The 20,357-nt window shown below is 43.0% G+C and overlaps 2 protein-coding genes across 5 annotated transcripts in view; one reads left to right on the top strand and one right to left on the bottom strand.

Annotated features, from left to right (window-relative positions):
* The window catches only part of LOC105542868 (chromosome unknown open reading frame, human C6orf201), a 50,270-nt gene extending 49,757 nt beyond the window's left edge, over positions 1-513 (bottom strand). For all 3 annotated transcript variants that reach the window (XM_011984580.1, XM_011984581.1, XM_011984582.1), the window contains exon 1: positions 208-513. In XM_011984580.1, the coding sequence (XP_011839970.1) occupies positions 208-400 (193 nt within the window). In that variant the 5' untranslated portion in view covers positions 401-513. The remainder of the gene's footprint in view (positions 1-207) is intronic.
* Positions 514-580: 67 nt separating this feature from the next.
* Positions 581-19,712, top strand: FAM217A (family with sequence similarity 217, member A). 2 transcript variants are annotated; one of them, XM_011984574.1, is made up of 7 exons: positions 8,927-9,308; positions 10,611-10,713; positions 13,416-13,500; positions 13,621-13,634; positions 14,572-14,646; positions 14,737-14,804; positions 18,166-19,710. In XM_011984574.1, exons 2-7 carry the CDS (start codon positions 10,645-10,647, stop codon positions 19,385-19,387), a joined length of 1,533 nt encoding a protein of 510 aa, XP_011839964.1. In that variant the 5' UTR covers positions 8,927-9,308; positions 10,611-10,644; the 3' UTR covers positions 19,388-19,710. The 2 variants fall into 2 exon arrangements, with proteins under 2 accessions (XP_011839965.1, XP_011839964.1); XM_011984575.1 differs by lacking the exons at positions 8,927-9,308; positions 10,611-10,713; positions 13,416-13,500; positions 13,621-13,634 and adding exons at positions 581-910; positions 3,131-3,363 and having other exon boundaries at positions 18,166-19,712.
* The last annotated feature ends 645 nt before the right edge of the window (positions 19,713-20,357 follow it).

The following is a 20,357-nucleotide window of genomic DNA, read 5'->3' as shown; positions in this document are numbered from 1 at the left end:
TTGAAGCTGTGGTGAGCCATGATTATTGCACTCCTGCACTCCAGCCTGGGGGATAAAGCGAGAGCCCCACCTCAAAAAATAATAAAAAGAAACTAAGTAAAATAAAGAGTAAAAGTTCTTACTTACGGCTTAAAGTAGAGGCAGTTTGTATCAAGATAAAGTGTATGCTTACTGAAAAGAACTCATGCCCACCCTCCACCCACATACATTTTTTCTTGTCCTCTTCACTCCTGTATGAATAAAGCGTCTCCATTAGGTGATTAGGAAGCAGCTTGTGGAGGTTGGACAGTGTGTCAAACGTGTGACACAAAACTTCTGGCTGGGCATAGTTTTTTGGCTTCTTACACTTGTCAAGGAGTGAAAATTTCATCATGCTGGAGCTGCTGCTGGCTGTTCTCATGATACCGGTTACATCACAGAGAAGAACAAACTGAGAACATGAGGAGTGGAGGGATGTGCAATTGTTCTCCTGGCAAGCTTTCCTCCATCTCAGAGATGCTTTGGGATCTCTTACTGCCTGGCATTCCGAGAGTCACAATGGCCCAGGCATTGGTCCGGAACCCTGAGTGCTCATCCTACGTTTTCAAAGCAGACAAAACCAGCCCATTGAAAATATCCTGCCAAGCCATTCAGGGATTTTTGGCAGAAACTCCAGTCTTGTGTCTGGACATGGACCATTTCTGGGGAAAACTGAGAGCTTTGCTAAAAGGAAGAGGGGAAAGTGGGGGCGCGCATATCCGGTGATATTTTCCCATCTGGTACTTTGTAGAAGCCTTGCTCCCAGTATGTACCTAATTAAGGCTCCACAGACCTACCAGGCCCAGAGAGTGGTTACATCAGTGCAGTCCTCAGCATAACCGAGGAAAGAGCTTCATCGTCCAAAACTGAGCAAATGCCCAGATTAACACAGGTAAGAAGCCAAACTGCTTCTTATGTTCTTATCCAAACTAATAGCAAGAAAACAAAGTAAACAATGCTCAACTGGAGCTTTCCCGGTAAGAAGCCATTCTTCATTGTAGACCAAAACGCACAGAACAATAGAAGTATTAAATAATCTTAAATCACCACACCTGATAGCACAGCCCAGCGCAAGATAGAAGCGGCTAAGAACTACTATCAGATTTAGAACAAAAATGCAAATAATAGAGTTTGTTACAGTTACTTTTAGATTTCAGCATGCTTTACCAGGAGCCAGGTTCCCCGTAATTGTTCTACTCTTCATGAACCAGCTAGAGAAGCACATTGCAGGCTGGTGAGAAGCAGAGAAGGCGTGTGAGCCTAGCATGCTATGGCAAATCTGGGAGCTTGGACCAGCTTTTCACCAACCTTAAAAACATTTGGCCAAGACTATTAAAGCATCATTATTATACCATATGACACATTAGTGGCCAGAGCGGCAAATATAAAATTCCATTCATATATGCATACGTATAGATCTATAGATTTTTTTTTTTTTTTTTTTTGAGATGGAGTTTTGCTCTTGTTGCCCAGGCAGGAGTGTAATGGCGTGATCTCGGCTCACCGCAACCTCTGCCTCCCAGGTTCAAGCAATTCTCCTGCGTTGGCCTCCCGAGTAGCTGGGATTACAGGCATGCGCCACCACGCCCAGCTAATTTTGTATTTTTAGTAGAGATGGAGTTTCTCCATGTTGGTCAGGCTGGTCTTGAACTCCCGACCTCAGGTGAGCCGCCCACCTTGGCCTCCCAAAGTGCTGGGTTATAGGCCTGAGCCACCTCATCCGGCTTTCTTTTCTTTCTTTTTTCCCTTCCCCTCCCCTCTCCTCCCCCTTCCCTCCCTTCCCTTCCCTTTCTTTCTCTTTCTTTTTGAGACCGAATTTTGCTCTCTGTGGCCCATGCTGCAGTGCAGTGGTGTGGTCACAGCTCACTGTAGCCTCGACCTCCTGGGCTCAAGCAATCCTCCCACCTCAGCCTCACAAGTAGCTGAGTCTATAGGTGTGCACCACTACGCCCAGCTAATTTTTGTTATTTTTATTTTGTAGAGATAGGGTCTCTCTATGTTGCCCTGGCTGGTCTCAAACTCCTGACCTCAAGCAATCCTCTTGCCTCAGCCTCCCAGAGTGCTGTGATTACAGGCACAAGCCACTATGTCTGGCTTATTCCATCTCTTAACTTTCAACTTGCAAACTCAAAAAGTCGAACTTAAAAAAAAATACTTTAAATGCAAGTACATATTTAAAATATGTTATATAACTAACAAGAACCACTTGAATTCAATGTGATTCTCATAATTTTACAGGTGTTTTTGGTGGGGAGAAGTGGGGTAGAATATTCTGGCAGCCGGAAGACATATCCCCGGCTTCTTTCTTCCAAGCAAAGCTGAGTGCATTCCTCTAAACCTTCATTTATATAAATAGCAAACAACAAACCATGTTTTAAGTAATTCAACATGCCAAGGAAGTGATCTACTAAAATGTAATTCCTTACACTTCACGTAAATTGACTCATATGTTCTTAGTCAATGCTCTCAATGGCTATTCCATTGCAACTGAAGGAATGTTTATAGTTATCTGATGCATGCTGACCTTGGTTGAAATCTGAAGTAGGTCACAATTATTAAATTTTGTTTTTAAATAAACTATCAGATGGATATATATTTTTTACACACATATATATATATTTACAATGAATAACACTTCTAGGAATCAATCTCATTCATTTTCTCTAATTACGGTGTGATTAAAGAACACTGTTTAGGAGAGACGTGTCATGAATGACGCCTGGCAAATATCCTGCTGCTAATCAGCTGTGTGATCTTGATCTGCGCCAACCAGGCCTCAGCCCATGGTACTAATATTCCTGGATGGAACAAATGCTTTCATTTTGTATTTTGTTTTGTATTCCTCTTACTTCCAATTCTATTATTCAGTGGCTAATATATTTACCTTTTCAAAACTGGACTTTTAACATATTATTATTTTCTCCCAAGTCTTTTGTTGTTGTGATGAGAGCTGCTATGCCGGGCCAGCAGCCCACAGAGGTGCTAGCAGCGTGTTATTAACTAAATTGATCCCGCAGCGCAGCAGCTGCATGACTCTGGGTTGTTTTTCTAGTTAGGCTGATCTTTTATTCATGACTTTCAGGTAAATGCCATTCCTTTTTCTGTTCCTAAGAGGGTTTCTGTGTCTCCTGAATACCTTCTTCTTCCCCCCTGCCATGGTGGGTGTGACAAGATCAGCTGGCTTCCAGAAGGCAAGGTGTTCAGTAATGTTCAAAGAGAGAAGATTATCTCCAAGTTTTTTAAGGAAAGCATTCTAAAGAAAGTGTTCCGTTCACAACAAATGAGGTGGGAGGGGTCTGACGACCAGAAAGGGACTTCAAGTTACACCTTTCCTGGCACCAGAAAGTAAGTTCTGACACTGAAACGTTAACCAAAATTTAAAGTGAATTTGTGATATAAGGCTAGGAAAATAGAGTTACAGAGTATAGGTATCTGAAAAATAGAAAGGCTTATGAAGCAATTCAAATTGCAGAAATCAAGTCTTAAATCAAAACAAAGGAGAAAATACATGATTGAGAATTTATTCAGAAGCACTAGCTGCAACATATGCAGATGTGAAATTCAGTGATTGATGTGTTTATTTTGCTTCCTTTTGGAAATATGTTCATATACATCACTATCATACGTTCTAGGAATAAATAGTTTTTAAACAATATTTCTTAAGTATTTGCAACAAAACACTGGCCTCCCAAATAGGACATCGCTATGGGAGCAGAGTGGTAAAGGTTAATTTTTAAAACTTCGAATTAGAAATATTTGCATAGCTATTTCTTAAAAAGGAATTATACAAACACAAGAAGGTATATGTAAGATGAATGCTCACAGAATCGAGTTCTAAATCAGGATAAAGTGGCCACTACTGAAAGACAAAGCAGTTGCTCAAAAAGCAAAAACAAAACAAAGACTAGATTGCTAAACCGTATGCTAAATACAAATTGCTCATAATTGAAATGGAATGGTTCCCATTGACTTAGCATCTTATTTGAGAACAAAACTGCATATTATTAATTAGAAACTATTGTCCTAACGTTCAGAAAATGTTACATAATATATTGAACAAGATTCTGCTGTAGGCTGGGCACAGTGGCTCACAGCTGTAATCCTAGCACTTTGAGAGGCCGACACGGGTGGACCACCTGAGGTCAGGAGTTTGAGACCAGCCTGACCAATATGGTGAAACCCCGTCTCTACCATAAATACAAAAAAATTAGCCGGGCGTGGTGGCATGTACCTGTAGTCCCAGCAACTTGGGAGGCTGAGACAGGAGAATTACTTGAACCTGGGAGGCAGAGGTTGCAGTGAGCTGAGATTGCGCCATTGACTCCACCCTGGGCAAGAGAGTGGGACTCTGTCTCAAAAAGGAAAAGAAAAAAACTCTGCTGTACATGACCAGCCATGACCTTGGCAATTCCAAAGGGAACAGCAAAGGAAGATGAGGACAAATGCATGGGTAATATCCAAAGGTGAAAGATACTGAAGGAGGTAGACTGAAATCGAAGCCTTTTCCCTCCAGAATAATTAGAATCTAAGTAATGTTGCTACTGACATATCTTTGCATAATTCAGGACAATGAAAAGCAATGTTATCTCAAGGTGCTTTCCAAAGTAGTTACGTGGTAGTCAATGTCATCGCCTTTGTTACAGGAGGAGAAACTCAGGTGGGCAGCAAGCCATGCTTACTGGACTGCTAAGTGACCCAAGGCTTGCCTTTGTCTCCTTAGCCCGCCTCGCTTGTAATTAACGCAAGACTTTGCTAAATGCCTGAGATAGAGAGCATCTGCCTCATCCTATTGTGTTTATGAAAGAATGGTTTCACTCAGGATCAGCTAAAGAGGTGCAGATTTCAAGTAAGGGAAGCTGAGGCTACCACTAAAATCTGAATCCTGGGAATGGCCATGAGATGGCTGGAGGTGCAGGGGCCAAGGGTTTGGCCCTCTGAAGATTTGCTGAAAAATCAACTTGCAAAAGGCAGAGTAACTGGGGAAAAGGCAGACAGATTTATTTAGCATGTGTTTATACATGGGAGTGTACAGAATGAAAACTCAGAAATACAGGGGAGAGTTTCCAGTTTTATGCTTAGGTTCAACAAAGTATGGACAGCTGTGTAAAAATACGATTGGACAAAAACGGTTTGATCTAATGCTAATAGCCTGAGCGGGGGAACCCAGCAAGGCCTGGCTCTCTAGCTTCTTCTTGGACTCTCTGAGCAGTGTTCCTTCCTTCTGGGTATGGGGCAGGGCACTCTCTGGAATGGGAGTCTTTTTGTTTGTTTGTTTGTTTGTTTTTTTGAGACGGAGTCTCGCTCTGTCGCCCAGGCTGGAGTGCAGTGGCGCGATCTCGGCTCACTGCAAGCTCCGCCTCCCGGGTTCCCGCCATTCTCCTGCCTCAGCCTCCCGAGTAGCTGGGACTACAGGCGCCGCCACCTCGCCCGGCTAGTTTTTTGTATTTTTTTAGTAGAGACGGGGTTTCACTGTGTTCGCCAGGATGGTCTCGATCTCCTGACCTCGTGATCCGCCCGTCTCGGCCTCCCAAAGTGCTGGGATTACAGGCTTGAGCCACCGCGCCCGGCCTGGAATGGGAGTCTTATGACCTACAGTCAAACAAGCTAGGTCAGATAATTTCCTTATGGCCAGTTTTTACACAGAAAGGCAAAGGGAAAATTAGAGTAATATTTTTAGGTTTCATGGCTGGCTTTGGGAAAAAAGCATTCTGATTTCTGTAACTTGCATTGGAAAAGAGGGATTCTAGTTTCTCAGGCTAGCCTTGGAGGGAGAGTAGGACTGAGAGACAGGAGGGCAGAAAAAGGTCAGAGAAAAACTTTTGCTTCTGAGGCTATTTCCTAAGGCTTCATTTTGGGGAACTGTTTTCTAAGCCCCAACAGAAAGAAGGTGCATTTTCTTGGCCTTGGGATTGATGTTAAGCTGGGTCTGAGCTGCTGTAGAAAATGACCCACTGTCCAACCCCCTACACTGGGCCAGAGTCAGACCACACCCAAGGGTTTGGAGAGGGCACCATTTCCAAGTTGCTGCTTTCATATTTCACACCACCACGGCCGTGCACATTTAGCAATGAGGGAAGGGCCAGCCATGATTTTGATGCTGATGTCAAAGCATTTGAAAGTCTCCAGAGAAAGGAAGACCAGTTGAGTGGGGGTGATAATATGAAAGGAATGTTTTTAAGAGTAAGTTCTGTTAAGGAAAAGAAAGAATCTTAGAGGATGCATTTATGGATGACAAATCTCAGAAGGACTCTAAGGGATCAGGAATCAGTTTGAGTTCTGAAATAACATAAAAAAGGCATGAACAGAAACATAAAGCAAGGAAGATGGGAAATGTGTAAGCCAGATATGTGGAATTCACACACACGCACACATAATTTCTGTCTCAAGAACGGGGAACATTTCCCAGCTAGATATATCTGTAGAAAGCAATAGCTGGAAATACATGAACCCCAATATTTACCCCTATTCGCAATTTTTCTAGTAATTGTAAACTGGGAAACATTACATAATACATCTAAGGCTCAGGTTACTCAATTATAAAATAGGAATAACTAGGCTGGGCTCAGTGGCTCATGCCTGTAATCCCAGCATTTTGGGAGGCTGAGCCTGGCAGACCACCTGAGGTCAGGAGTTCGAGACCAGCCTGGCCAACATGGCGAAACCCCTCTCTACTAAAAATACAAAAAATTAGCCGGGCATGGTGGCAGGTGCCTGTAATCCCAACTACTAGGGAACTAGGGAGGCTGAGGCAGGAGAATTGCTTGAACCTGGGAGGCAGAGGTTGCCATGAGCCGAGATCACATATTGCACTCCAGCCTGGGTGACAGAGCAAGACTCTATCTTAAAAAGAAAGAAAGAAAGAAAGAAAGAAAGAAAATAAAATAGGAATAACTAGTGGTACTTGCTTCATTGGATTATTAGGCATATACATTGGTTAATCCATATAAAATATTCAGCACTATGCCTGGCATATAGTCACCACACCATACATTTCAGAGAATACTATTTTTGCAATAATTAAATCAATTCAAACATTTATTGAGTGCCTTACCTACTACATGCCAGGCACTCTGTTAGATAGAATATGGGCAGATATCACCTTCAAGATGTTGAAAAGAAAGTGATTGAGATATTGTAAATGAATAATTATAATGTAACTAAGGGACTGTAAATAAATCATTATAATATAACCAAGTAGGGATCTTGGAGGAGATAGCAACTTACTTTTGTTTTCTTTTTCTTTTTTTTTTTTCTGTATGTTTTCTAGCAATTTACTCTTCCTGAACAATTAGGAAAAACGACTTGTGAGTTTGAACCGTATGACTAGAATTTAGCCAGCTTAAAAAAAAAAGGAGATAAAAAGGAGGTACTATTACAGGAAGAGTAACAACGATATATACCCTGGAGGAGAGGGTTTAGGAAAATTGTAAAATGTCCGATGTGCTTGACATGAAGTGGGTGCTGGGAAGATGATGAACAGATACCTAAAGGATGGCTGCAGAATTTGGGTTTCCTTCTTCAGGCATTAGGAGGCAGTTGAGCAGGTCTGTATTTTAGAGCAGCTGTATGGAAAACAGCCGAAGGAGGAGAGGGCCTAGAAGGGAAACCTCCAAGGAGCCTGCAAGGAATGAGGCCTGCGCAAATCTTGTCCATTCACTTACATCGATTGTGTTTCTATGACTGTGCTTCTATGTGCCCAGCACAGTTTTAAAGGGTTGGGGATGTAGAAATGAACTAGACAGGCAAGGCCCCTGCCCACATGGAGTCTGATATTCTACGGGGGAGAGACAGGCAATACAAAAACAAACAAGTAAACAGCAACATTCTGAGGAGTACAAAGAAGAAACGAAAAACAGGGTGTCATGAAGTAGAGTAAGGCAGGCGGTAGGTGGGAAGGGTTTCTTTAAAGGGAAGGTCTTTCTGAGGAGAAAATGGAAATGCAGAGCAAAGAGTCAGGAGTCAGGGATCAAAGAACCTGAGAAACCCTTGAAATTGTGTTCAACATGTGGTATATAAGCGCATTTTTATGGGGAGATTCTCAAAGGGGCATGGCCGTGATCTCATCCCCCCCATATGATATTTAGTAATCATTTGCTGTACTTACATATAGAATTAATTTTGTTTTAAATTTTTCTCTATATCAAAAGGTGGGGGAGATAGCTATGTAGATATATCTAACTAGATATACAGATATTCTTCCCCCACCCCTCCACTTATTTCATGGAGCTGTAATAAGAGATATGCACTTAGGGGTACAAAATTGGGCTCTGTGATTTAAATGTATCCTCTACATGAAAAAAGGAAAAAATGGTCTTTTGTTCTTCCTATTGAAAGGCCGACGAGGGACCTGAAACTGACCGGATGGGCTTGGTGTCAACAAGGATGCTGATTAACTCTTCTATGTTAATTAATATATTGTAGAAGCATAGATATAACCTTTGTATTTTAGCGTAGTCTGGAGGGCTACGTACGGGCGGTGCTCCTGGCTTGATGTGAGCAGGCGGTGGGAGTGGAGGCGGGCGGGCCAGGCCCCGGGTCCCAGAGGCCTACTGGCCATCTTGCAGAGAGTTCAGCCTGGAAAGGCCCAGGGAAGGGCCTGGAGGCCTCCGGAAAGGCCCGGGGAGGGTCAAGGAGGCCCGAGGAGGCCCAGGAAGGCCCCAGAAGGTCCAGGACGCCGAGGGGAAAGTCAGAGAAGGCCCGGGAGCCTCAGGCTTTCCCGCGAGGCCTGGGGCGGCCTCTCCAGGCCAGGATGGCCGAGTGGGCTGCGCAGCCCCAGAGGGCGCCGTGCGGGGCGCAGGGACAGGGCCTGAGGCTGGTTGTCCTCCCCTGGCGGCGGCGTGCGTCCCGCGGGCTCGGCAGCCGGGTGACCCCCGAGAGGCTCTGCGCCTGGGCGGCCGCCGGCGACCCCGCGGCCCGCGAATACCGGTGGACCTGGTGGAACGCGAGGCCTCCCGGGGCGCCCCCGCTCTCTGGTAGTTGCCGGGAGACCCGGCCGGTGGGGAAGCCCGCGGAGCCGCAGCCCCGGCCCCGGCGCCGGCAGGTCTCTCTGGGCCCCGCCTGGGCCCTGGGCCCGACTCCCACCCCTGCGCCGGCCCGCGGGCTTCGCAGTCCCTACACCGCCGACCCGGCTGCGCTCGAGGCCGCCCGCCGCCCTCTCTGTCCCCCGCTGCAGGAAGGCCGAGGCAGAGGGGGCGCCCTCCAAGCCGTCAGCCACGCACGCGGAGGCGCTGGGGCCTCGGGGCGGCGCACCAGGAGAGAACGCCGGGGAGGACACTGGGGCCTTCGGCGAGGTGGGGTAAGAGACCCGGCACCGGGGAATCCCGCAGCCCCTCCTGCTGCCCCTGGAACTGGGCTCCCCACCCAGTCCGGCCACAGCTCAGGAGGAAAAGGCGATTCCTCTTCCCGGGGGCCTCGCAGCTCCCTGAGACACGCGCCTTCACGCACTCCAGCCCCTAAAGCTCCTGTCCCCCAGCTCGCAGTACCCAAGGCGTCCTTTGTCCCCAGGGCCGTCCCTCGGGTGCGGTGGCCTTGTCCAGGAACTGGATGCCCTCCTCCTTGACACACCCCCAGTGGCCCCAGGCAGCGCCACCTGCTCAGCCACGCCTTCCTCCTGCATTCAAACCCAGTGTCTGGCGTGCACACACCCGGTGGACCAATACCGGCGTTGGCTGAAAACCTCCCTAAACTAAATCTCCCATTTCTTCCTACACTTTTCAGTAGGGGACAATCAATTGTAAACGATTAGCAGATAGACCGATTAGTGCGGTGGCTTTAATTTGTGATTCTTGGCCAGGCGCAGTGGTTCACGCCTGTAATCCCAGCACTTTGGGAGGCTGAGGCGGGTGTATCACGAGGTCAGGAGTTCAAGACCAGCCTGGCCAACATGGTCGCTTGAACCCGGGAGGCAGAGGTTGCAGTGAGCCGAGATCGCGCCACTGCACTCCAGCCTGGGCAACAAAGCGAGACTGTCTCAAAAAAAAAAAAAAAAAAAGTTATTCTTTCCAGATAGCCATACCTTAATGCAGTGACTGTTTTGCTTGTTACCTTAGAGTTCTCTAATTCTTTTACTTTAAATGGCAGTGGGTTAAAACGTTTTAGGTACCTTGACTCATTGGTGTGGAAAATATAGTTTGGTCCTGGGGGCGATTTGGTGTCTCCGAAATATGCACGAGGTGCTTGCCTGGCCTAGTTGTAAGGGTTCAGTCCTGCTTTCAAACGGAGCAATTGTTTTGAATGATTAAAAGGAGACTTTGTGCCCCTGTTTTCTAAGTTCTGGATAATTCACCATGGTTTGTTCCAATTTGTATTTCATCTTCTTAGCTGGTATTTACTTTCTCACCTCTGATCCGGATTTCCTCATCTTGTTCCGAGATCTGCTAGTTTGCTGATGTCTGTGCTCCTTTTGAGTCAGGCTTGCCCCTTGTTTCTGGTTGGTTTGGTACTGTCACCCTCGCCCTGCTCATCTAGCCCCTCTCTTCTGCTTTCTAAGCATTCTCTTACCTCCTTTAGATGGGAAATCAAAACTCACACTTCTTCTTTTTTATAAATGTTGACCCTTACTCATACATGTGCCTGTCCCACAATCTGTATAGGATTTTAAGGAAACAGAGCAGCAGCTACAACAAAATGGGGAGAAGAAATGAGACCTGTGGTAACAGCGGTAACAGCCTACGTGTGTCAACCATCTCTCAGGAGGTATGGCAGGCGCTGTTGAACTTGAGTGTTTGGGCAGCGGCTCCTGTTGCTTAGACAACTCCCTTGGAGTTTTCTTGCAGTGATGTCCTTGCTGCTTTTGCGTCGTGGGCAGTTTATCCTGTGTTTTCCTTTTGGCACGTTTGGAATGGCAAATGGAAATTTTCTCTTTCTTTTAACAAAGGAAAAATTAGCCAGCTCTTCTCCAAATGCCAAACATTTCAAGTTGCAATTTGGCTTCATTAAAGGTGCTACCTTGTATGTAGCACCTTTATGTGCTGGTGTATGTAAAGGTGCTACCAGGCAGTGCTCACTTCCTTTGTTTTCACACACACGCCCTTTGTGAAAAATATTGGTAAGGCAGGTGGGATATCACAAAGCATAATCAAGTCCCAACTCTTAAGAAATTTGCACACTGTCGGACTTCATGTTTAGTTAATGAGCCTTCTTTACCAGTTGATCAATTTGGTTATGTTAATTTTTTTTGTTGTTTTTGGGTTTTGTTTGTTTTGGAGACAAGGCAATCTTCCTCTGTCTCCCAGGCTGCAGTGCTGTGGCAGGATCTCGGCTCACTGCAGCCTCCATCTCCCAGGTTCAAGCGATTCTCCTGCCTCGGCCTCCCGAGTAGCTGGGACTACACGCATGTGCCACCACGCCGGCTAGTTTTTGTATTTTCAATAGACACATGTTGGCCAGGCTGGTCTGGAACTCCTGACCTCAAGTGATCCACCCGCCTTGGCTGCCCAAAGTGCTGGGATTACAGGTGTGAGCTACCCATGCCTGGCCTGGTTACATTCATTTTATTTTATAATTGCAACAACACAGTTTCATCAACTGAGGATATTTCTTTCACATGTTCATTTCATACAAGAGTACCAGGATTTATATAGCTGAAAAAAGCTTAAAAATCCACCAGATATCGTAAAAAGGTTTGAAGGGGCACATCTCACACATGCACGTAAAAACCCAGTCATCATGCTGTGAACTACAAAAGGATCTTTTAAATACAAATAACTGGGCCTCACCCTCATTCTTTTTTTTTTCCTTTTTTGGAGACGGAGTCTCACCCTGTCACCCAGGCTGGAGTGCAGTGGCACTATCGCAGCTCACTGCAACTTCTGCCTCTCGGGTTCAAGCGATTCTCCCCTCAGCCCCCCGAGTAGCTGGGATCACAGGCGCCCGCCACCACGCCCAGCTAATTTTTGTATTTTTAGTAGAGATGGGGTTTCACCAAGTTGGCCAGGCTGGTCTAGAACTCCTGACTTGAGGTGATCTGCCCGCCTTGGCCTCCCAAAATGCTGGGATTACGGGCTTGAGCCACCGCGCCTGGCCCTCACCGTCATTCTTTAAAATCAGGATTTTTTTTCTCAACAATTATTTTAAAAACCTCCCCAAGTGATGATTCTCAGGTAGAGATTAGCCCTTGTACATATCATGCCAGAGAGCAGAGTATTAGTTGTATTATATTTTTCATAAATCTGTAGATAAAGATAATCTGCAGCCTCCCTTCCAATGTTCAACTACCCTTCCGATCAGGAGATATCTCTTTGTGGATAAATTAAATCCTCATGCTGTTTTGAAGCTTATTTCTCTCTGTTCCTCCTTAATGAAGAGATTGTATCTAATAATACCTAACATTTCATTTGCTTAGAGTTTCATTTACAATGCTTTTTTGAGACAGAAAACAATTGGGTTTATTCCTAAAAAGTTACTTTCTTATAAACGAATCGCCTCTTTGTTTTCCAGAATAAATTGTTACAGTCTTGTACACACCTGCCACATTTTCCTCCGTAGTGCTCTGCACCTTGTCTGGAACATAAATACTCTGTTATTAGTACATTTCCCTTTTGATTTTTGGCTTTCTTTTGAATATTTCGTGTTTCTCCACATCTGGAAGCCAGAATGAGTAGTGGGCTGGTTAGTGTTGAATATAATGTGAGGGCTACAGACTTCCTGTGGTTGATGGAAAGATTTTTATATGCTTTCATTTTTTTAATTTTATTTATTTGTTTATTTATTTATTTATTTTGAGGCAGTCTCACTCTATGGCCCAGGCTGGAGGGCAGTGGTGTGATTGCAGCTTACCGCAACCTCCACCTCCTGGGTTCAAGCGATTCTCCTGCCTCAGCCTCCCAAATAGCTGGGATTACAGGTGTGTGCCACCACACCCGGCTGATTTTTGTATTTTTATTGGAGACAGGGTTTCACCATGTTGGCCAGGCTGGTCTCGAACTCCAGACCTCAGGTGATCCTGACCTGCCCCGGCCTCCCAAAGTGCTGGGATTACAGGCATGAGCCACCAGACCCAGCTTTTTATAGGCTTTTAGATCTGATACTCAGATATAGAAAGTTTGATTAATGCACAATTGTGTTCCAGAGACACACTGAACAGGACATTTTATTCCATTTTAAAAATCAATTTTGAAAACCTGTGTGTTACTATTTTTAACAAAATGTGAATGAAACCACAAATTATTGTAAAAGCCTTTCTAATTCCTCAACAATAGGTGTTATCAAGCTGATAAGGGCTTGGTTAAGAGAAAATTGCTTTCTCCTCAAAGATGCTGAGAAGTTCTTTATAATGAGGGGTGAGAGTCACGAAGCTTTGTGCCTTTTGTCATACTTTACCCAAAGAACGTGTGACATGATTGAGGTTTTTATGTTTTCTTAATGTTAAGTTTATCCTAAAACAAATATTGTTTTAGAACTTATCTCACTGGAATTTGGCTTCAGAAGTGCCTGTTCCTGAAAACAAAATCCTCCCAGCTGGAAGGGATGGAGCGGCAGGTGGTAAGAAATCGGAGATGTGTATACTTATACTGAAAGAGTCACTCATATTAAAAGGGGGTTTGTTTTGAATATAATCAGTTTTATGTAACTATTAATTGTCATTTTTTATACACATTTCAGGCAAAATTAACAAGGTAAGGATAAATGTTTGGTTTTAAAGTATTCATAAAACATACTATTTTAAAATTATAAGTATGTTCTTTAAAAAAAATTTCCTTCCTGAAAGTTAAACTTTAAATTTCATTTCTGTAGAGTTCTTCACACAAGTCAAAGTCAAATATTTTACAGAGTTTCACATTGGTTATTACATTAATATTTTGTCATATTAAGTATTTTTCAGTATAACAATACTATAAATGAAAATTGAGTATCGTCTTTTTTAGTTATTGTCAAAAAGGAAGTACTCCTGTCCTTTAAAATGTCTTGAAGCAGGCTGGGTGCAGTGGCTCATGTCTGTAATCCCAGCACTTTGGGAGGCTGAGGCAAGTGGATCACTTGAGGTCAGGAGTTTGAGACCAGCCTGGGCAATATGGTGAAACCCCATCTCTACCAAAAAAAAAAATTAGCCGGGCATGGTGGCACATGCGTGTAGTCCCAGCTACTCGAGAGGCTGAGCTCAGCAGGAGGATCGCTTGAGCCCAGGAAATGGAGGTTTCAGTGAGCCAAGATTGTGCCCCTGTACTCCAGCCTGGGTGACAGAAGGAGACCCTGTCTCAGCAACAAAAACAAAAAGTCTTGAAGTAGTTGAAATGACCAATATCTTGTTCTGAAGTAGTGGAAAATTAATCTTTTTGTTTATCCTTTTTGATCAGAACATAAAACATTTAACTGCAAAATAAAGACAATCTTAATGATATTCAAGTCTTATTAACAGTTTAGTTGGTATTTGTAATAAATAGGTTACACTAATTTTTGCTGAAATCAGTAAAAACAAAAGATTTCTTTATATATAAACAAAGTATCATTCAATTTTACCATGTATTCCTTGATTAGAACAAGAGCTGTACATTGTTAGAACAAGAATAGGGAACAGAGATATATTATGTTTAAAAGTCTTCTGCTGCCTTATAGAACTATTTGGAAATTCCAGTGGAGCAGCTGATGCCAGAACCTAATTTGTCGGCACATACTCAAAAAAGTACACAGGTGGGATTTGATTCATCATACCCTTAAAATATTACATTTTAAAAATATATGCAGCTACTAAACGATTTCCCATTATTTTTCTGTCATCAGAATAGTAACCAAGGGATCTTTCAATTATGGAATTGTGCTCTTAATGAAGGAAGTACCATAGAGAAGAGGTAAGCGAATAGTTATTTTGTAACACCCTAAATTACTGAAATAAATTTAAAATACACATGAGATAACTACTTGGAATACAAGGACCATGAACCACCAGAAGAAAATAGTATTCTGTGGGAATAGTGGGCAATGATAGAAATCCACCCTAAAACAGGAAGTGGCTGCAAATACCACGAGACAATTAGAATAGGTGGGAATCAAGAGTTTTACTATGTTCTGACAATGAAGATTTTAGATGGATAAAGTATGGGCTTCCCGTTGAAAGCAAAAGGAACTGTAATAGGAAAGTAGTATTGCATTCCAGGGACTATGTTAATTCCTTGTATGTAGTAGTTCATGTAACTCACAGCTGACCATGTAAGGAAGGCAGTTATCATCATCCCTGTTTTACAGTTGAGGATGCTTGAGGCATGGTGACAAGTAACTTGCTCAGAGTCGCACAATATTAATGAAAGGTGGAACCAGGATATGAAAGTAACCTGGCTCAGGCTCATAGACATTACAGTATATCGCTTCTGAGACCTTACCTGAGGTTTTTTTTTTTTTTTTTGAGATGGAGTTTTACTCTTGTTGCCCAGGCTGGAATGCAAAGGCGCGATCTCGGCTCATTGCAACCTCTGCCTCCTGGGTTCAAGCGATTCTCCTGCCTCAGCCTCCTGAGTAACTGGGATTTCAGGCATGGGCCACCATGCCCAGCTAATTTTGTATTTTTAGTAGAGACGGGGTTTCTCCATGTGGTCAGACTGGTCTCAAACTCCCGACCTCAGGTGATCCACCCACCTTGGCCTCCCAAAGTTCTGGGATTACAGGTGTGAGCCACCACACCAGGCTGCTTTTTTATTTATTATTATTACACTTTTTTAAGTTCTGGGATACATGTGCAGAACTTGCAGGTTTGTTACATAGGTATGGTGGTTTGCTGCACCCAACCTTACCTGAGTTTTAATTTTTTTTCTTTTTTTTTAGACAAAGTTTCGCTCTTGTTGCCCAGGCTGGACACAATCTCAGCTCACTGCAACCTCCGCCTTCCAGGTTCAAGCAATTCTCTGCCTCAGCCTCCCTTGTAGCTAGGATTACAGGTGCCCACCACCACGCCTGGCTAATTTTTGTATTTTTAGTAGAGACGGGGTTTTACCACTTTGGCCAGGCTGGTCTTGAACTCCTGACCTCGTGATTCACCCACCTCGGCCTCCCAAAGTGCTGGGATTACAGGCATGAGCCACCGTGCCCGGCTCCTGACTTTTACTTCTTATTTTTTGATTCTTAAACTTTGCCTTGCATTAGGACTAGCTAGAAGGCTTCTTAGAAAGCCAGGTTACTAGTATTTGGAAATGAACGCTTACTGAGGACTGCTGTGTGGAACTTTCCACAGTGTCTTAGCTCATGGTCCTGAGTTTCAGGGCTCCTTTGTGTAGTTTAGCAGGAGAGTGGTTCACTTGATATCAGCCACGTCCTAGTCAGAGGATTTTACCTCTGTGAGGCCTGGGGTGAAGTTCACTTTATGTTAAAATTCAATGGGGAAATCAAGTTCTATGGCAGTTGTGGTGACTGATGACCTAAAGCAATGTTGGTGCTGATGGGGATAAAAAAGGCTATTTTTATGAGAAAAAACCTCAGCTGGGAAAAAGTATTTCAAGATAAGCGGTCAAACGAAGTGAATTGAATTTTGTCACAGTAGCAGAGGAGTGAACAAATGGAGGCAGTAGAATGCGGTGGTTAGGACCAGGGGCATGGGAGTCCCCACGTGGAGTCACTTCCAGCTCTCCCACTTCCTAGATGTGTGACCTTAGCCACTCTACACCCCCGCTTCCTTATCTGTTCAAGGTGGAAAATAAAAGTGCCTATCCCATGAGGTCGTGAGGACTGAACAGAACAATGTGTTTGACGGGCATTTGCTATTAATATTGGATAGGTTTAATAATGTTGCAGAAATGGAGGTTTGGTATCAATGAAAGATTTTTCTCCTCAATATACCATCAACAAGTAAAAAGAATAAAAGTAATATCTTAGTGTTTAACATTTTGCACAGCACATTCATATAAATTCTCTTGCTTCTCAGACTACCTCCAAGGTAGGTATTATCATTTCCATTTTGCTCACTCACTGGTAGCAAAGGGGTTCAAACCTAGGCCCTCCCCTTCCGGATTTCACACTCTTCATACTACATGTACGTGTCTATTAACACGTGTATATTTAAAGTGATTTTCCTGTGGTTTTTCAAAGGCAAGGCAGTATACCTAGTATTTAGCTAAATGAGTATTTTTTCTTTTTCTTTTTCTTTTTTTTTGCAACAGGGCCTCATTCTGTCACCCAGGCTGGGGTGTAGTGGTGCAGTCGTGGTTTACTGCAGCCTCCACCTCTGAGGCTGAAGCGGTCTTCCCAGCTCAGCCTCTAGAGGAGCAGGGACTACAGGCGCATGCCTCCATGCCCAGCTCATTTTTTGTAGAGATGAATTTTGCCGTGTTGCTCAGGCTGGTCTCAGAATCCCAGGTGCAAGCAATCTGCCTGCCTTGGCCTCCCAAAGTGTTGGGATTACAGGTGTGAGCTACTGCGCCTGGCCTTGAAAGTATTTTTCAAAACTTTTCCGGATTATTTTGTTATCTTTAATGTCAACTGGCTTAAAAAGAAGCAAGAGGATATCAAGCCTATATGTCAACTAGTGCATCAAATCTTTCAATCTCAGTATTTCTAGTTATCTTTAAAAAATAAAAACTAACTAGAAACTCAGTATTCTATGGCTTTTTTGTAGTTTTCATTTTACCATAATACCTAGAATTACTCCTAAAATAGAAGAGCATCATTACATGAAAATTACTAGGGACTGTATCTGGGATAATTTTTGATAGACATTGTTTGCTTCCTTTTTTGTTACGGTAATTTTTAAAAACCACAGTGGCTAACATAGAAGGCTTTTTAAAGTAACATAATTACATTCTTTGAGTTTCCTTTTATCTAATTCTGGATCAATAAACATTTCATTTTAATTTCAGTTTGAGTTAGATATCCTCATTTTCAAACCTAAGAATCGCATGTACACTATCGGCAAACATATAGTTATCCACCTTTAACCTATTGTCTATCCACAGCCACAGTTAGCCATTTTAGGTATCATCATCTAGTCACCTGTGCTTGCACAAAGGGATGCCTAGTTAATATTTTAATCTATATTTTAAAAAATTTATGTAGTTGTATATTAGAGCATTTTTGGAAACTAACATATTTCTGTTACAGGTAGCTAGATCCACATATGCCATTGGGAGCTACACATTAACCAGCCTTTGATAAAGGGTACTTAACCTTATCATTTTCATAGCATTTTAATTCTAGTCAATAAACCATTCACTGAATTATTTTTTAAAGGGAATTCAAAAAATCTTCAGTGGAACCTGGCTTTAATGTAAGCAGTAATCCCATCAGGGTCTTCACTCTGAGCCACCCATTCACAAGCACTTCAGCTGACGAGCAGGTTGGTCCTTACCCTGGACTGCCGCTGCCACCAGGTCTCTGCTGGCCCCATGCTGATGGAGACTTCTTCAAGAACAGAAATGAGATTCAATTTAGTTCATGTTCAACTATAGAAAACAACGATGGTGAAACGTTACCTGCTGCAAATTGGAATTTGAAACACGGAAGCAGCAGTGTGGAAGAAAATCTAACAGACGAAAGTGACTTATCAGAAAATGAGAAAGCAAATGATACTTTACTTAGCTCTTTTAAAAAGGTGGACCTGAACTTGAAGCCAGAAACAATAAAAAATGTTGAGGAACCTTTCACCGAGGAGCCAAATGAAGTATTTCCATATCCTGATTTTCTCCCTCCTGCTTTCAGTACTCTAGACTTGCACAATTTAGCCCTCTCCAAATCTGACAATTGGAAAGCAACAGTGGAACCTGCAGAAAGCTCTACTGAACACTTGATAACTCGTTTACTGGAACTAGAACGATTACAACATATGACTATTCAAAAAGAGAGGCCAAGACTACCAGCGACTTTCTGTACTCCGGCAGTTACTGAACGACCCTCTTCCTCCAAAGCTACACCAAAAGCGAGACAGCTAAAACTTTGTGACTCTTTGAGTCTTCAGATACCTTGTGTAGATAAAAGTCAAGAAAGAAGTAAAAACAACTCTGGTTCTTGCAAACTTGAGCAAAATGCTTTAAAATGGAATTGGAGCAATGCTGGCAAATATAAGTGGAATACTAGACCACCGCCTCTAAAAAGTTCTTCCACCACAAAACAATTGACTGACACTTATAAGAATCCCAAAAGTTATATTTTAAATCCATGCCCAGAACTTTCATCCAAGCCTACTACTGGCCAAACAACTCAATCACTGCTTAAAATGGTCTCCACAAGATGTCTGCCATCGAGGTCTCTAATGCCAGTTTCACCTATACCTCTGTCTTTTCCCGAAAATCAGAAGGAAGGAATTAAGGCACCGAAGAGAAACTTTGGGACCAAAAAGAAACTTTACCGACAAAATCCAGTGTTGAATAGACCGTTCTCTATTCAGAAGCTAAACTGTTTGTCACCTTCCCTTATTGCTAAGGATAAGTGCTGCTCACCCATTGAACAAAAATAACTCTTTTCTTTCACACATCTCAGTGTGAACAGATCTAAGAAGCCCAACTAAGATATGGTTAATTATTCCAAGACACAGGTACTGTTAACAATCCCCCAAAATCACCAAACGGTTGCTTGATGTGATATGGAGTGGAACTTGGAAAAGCACTGCTGAGATGTCTATATATAAACCCACAGGCTTCTATACTGACATATTTGACAATCTTTTGCATGTTGTGTTTCAAATAAATGGTTCACTTAGTAGACTATTCTATTCAAAAGGCTATTGTTTTTTCAGTGATTGTTTTCCAGCATCATTCCATCAATAAATGGTATAATTGACTTATTGCAGCTATAGTTCTTGTTATGTAGTCATGAGTTGATTTTTTAAAAGGTCTTTCCCACTCCGGTATCATTTTTTTTTTTTTTTCCTGTGCCCTCATCTCCACAGATCTATCATTTTGACCTATCCTTTGGGCATTTACTTAGCCCTTAAAAGCTAAAGAAGTTGTTGTTCTATTAATGTACAAGATCCTCTAGATCCCCCTAGCTCCTCCCAAATCCTTAGAAATTTTCTATGTCCCTGGCCTTTCTTTGTCATATACATGAAAGATTGTTCTCTTTGGGGCCCAACTACAGGTTTAGGCGTGAAATAACCCTCTTCCACTCAGACCCAGTATTTTTTAAATGTTGAAGAAAAAAATGGGTAAGATCACTGTCCACAGAGCAGCCAAAATATCATGTTACTAGAATTTTTTCCAGGCTCTGCACTGCTGGAAGTCTTAAGGCTGGTTAGTTGAAATTCATTCAGCCAACACATAACTCATTAACTAGTGAAAAAGGAAAACTACATGACTGACAAACTTACTGCCCCTAAGAATCAAGGAAACAAAATAGAATCCTAGCTTCTATTGCAGGCCCTCTTTCTGAAACACAGTCTTTGCAAGTGGGACCCGTGGACACACACTATAAACAAACATTCTAGGTGA

The sequence above is a fragment of the Mandrillus leucophaeus genome, unplaced genomic scaffold, assembly GCF_000951045.1.
Source record: "Mandrillus leucophaeus isolate KB7577 unplaced genomic scaffold, Mleu.le_1.0 Scaffold27, whole genome shotgun sequence".
Classification (NCBI taxonomy): domain Eukaryota; kingdom Metazoa; phylum Chordata; class Mammalia; order Primates; family Cercopithecidae; genus Mandrillus; species Mandrillus leucophaeus.
The sequence above is the reverse complement of the archived record's forward strand: the minus strand, read 5'-3'. Positions and strand labels throughout refer to the sequence as shown.

Coding starts and splice junctions, on each gene's coding strand:
- FAM217A (XM_011984574.1), top strand. CDS start 10,645: ATGGGGAGAAGAAATGAGACCTGTGGTAACAGCGGTAACAGCCTACGT. Junction 10,714..13,415: donor TGTCAACCATCTCTCAGGAG/GTATGGCAGGCG, acceptor ATATTGTTTTAG/AACTTATCTCACTGGAATTT. Junction 14,647..14,736: donor ATACTCAAAAAAGTACACAG/GTGGGATTTGAT, acceptor TTCTGTCATCAG/AATAGTAACCAAGGGATCTT.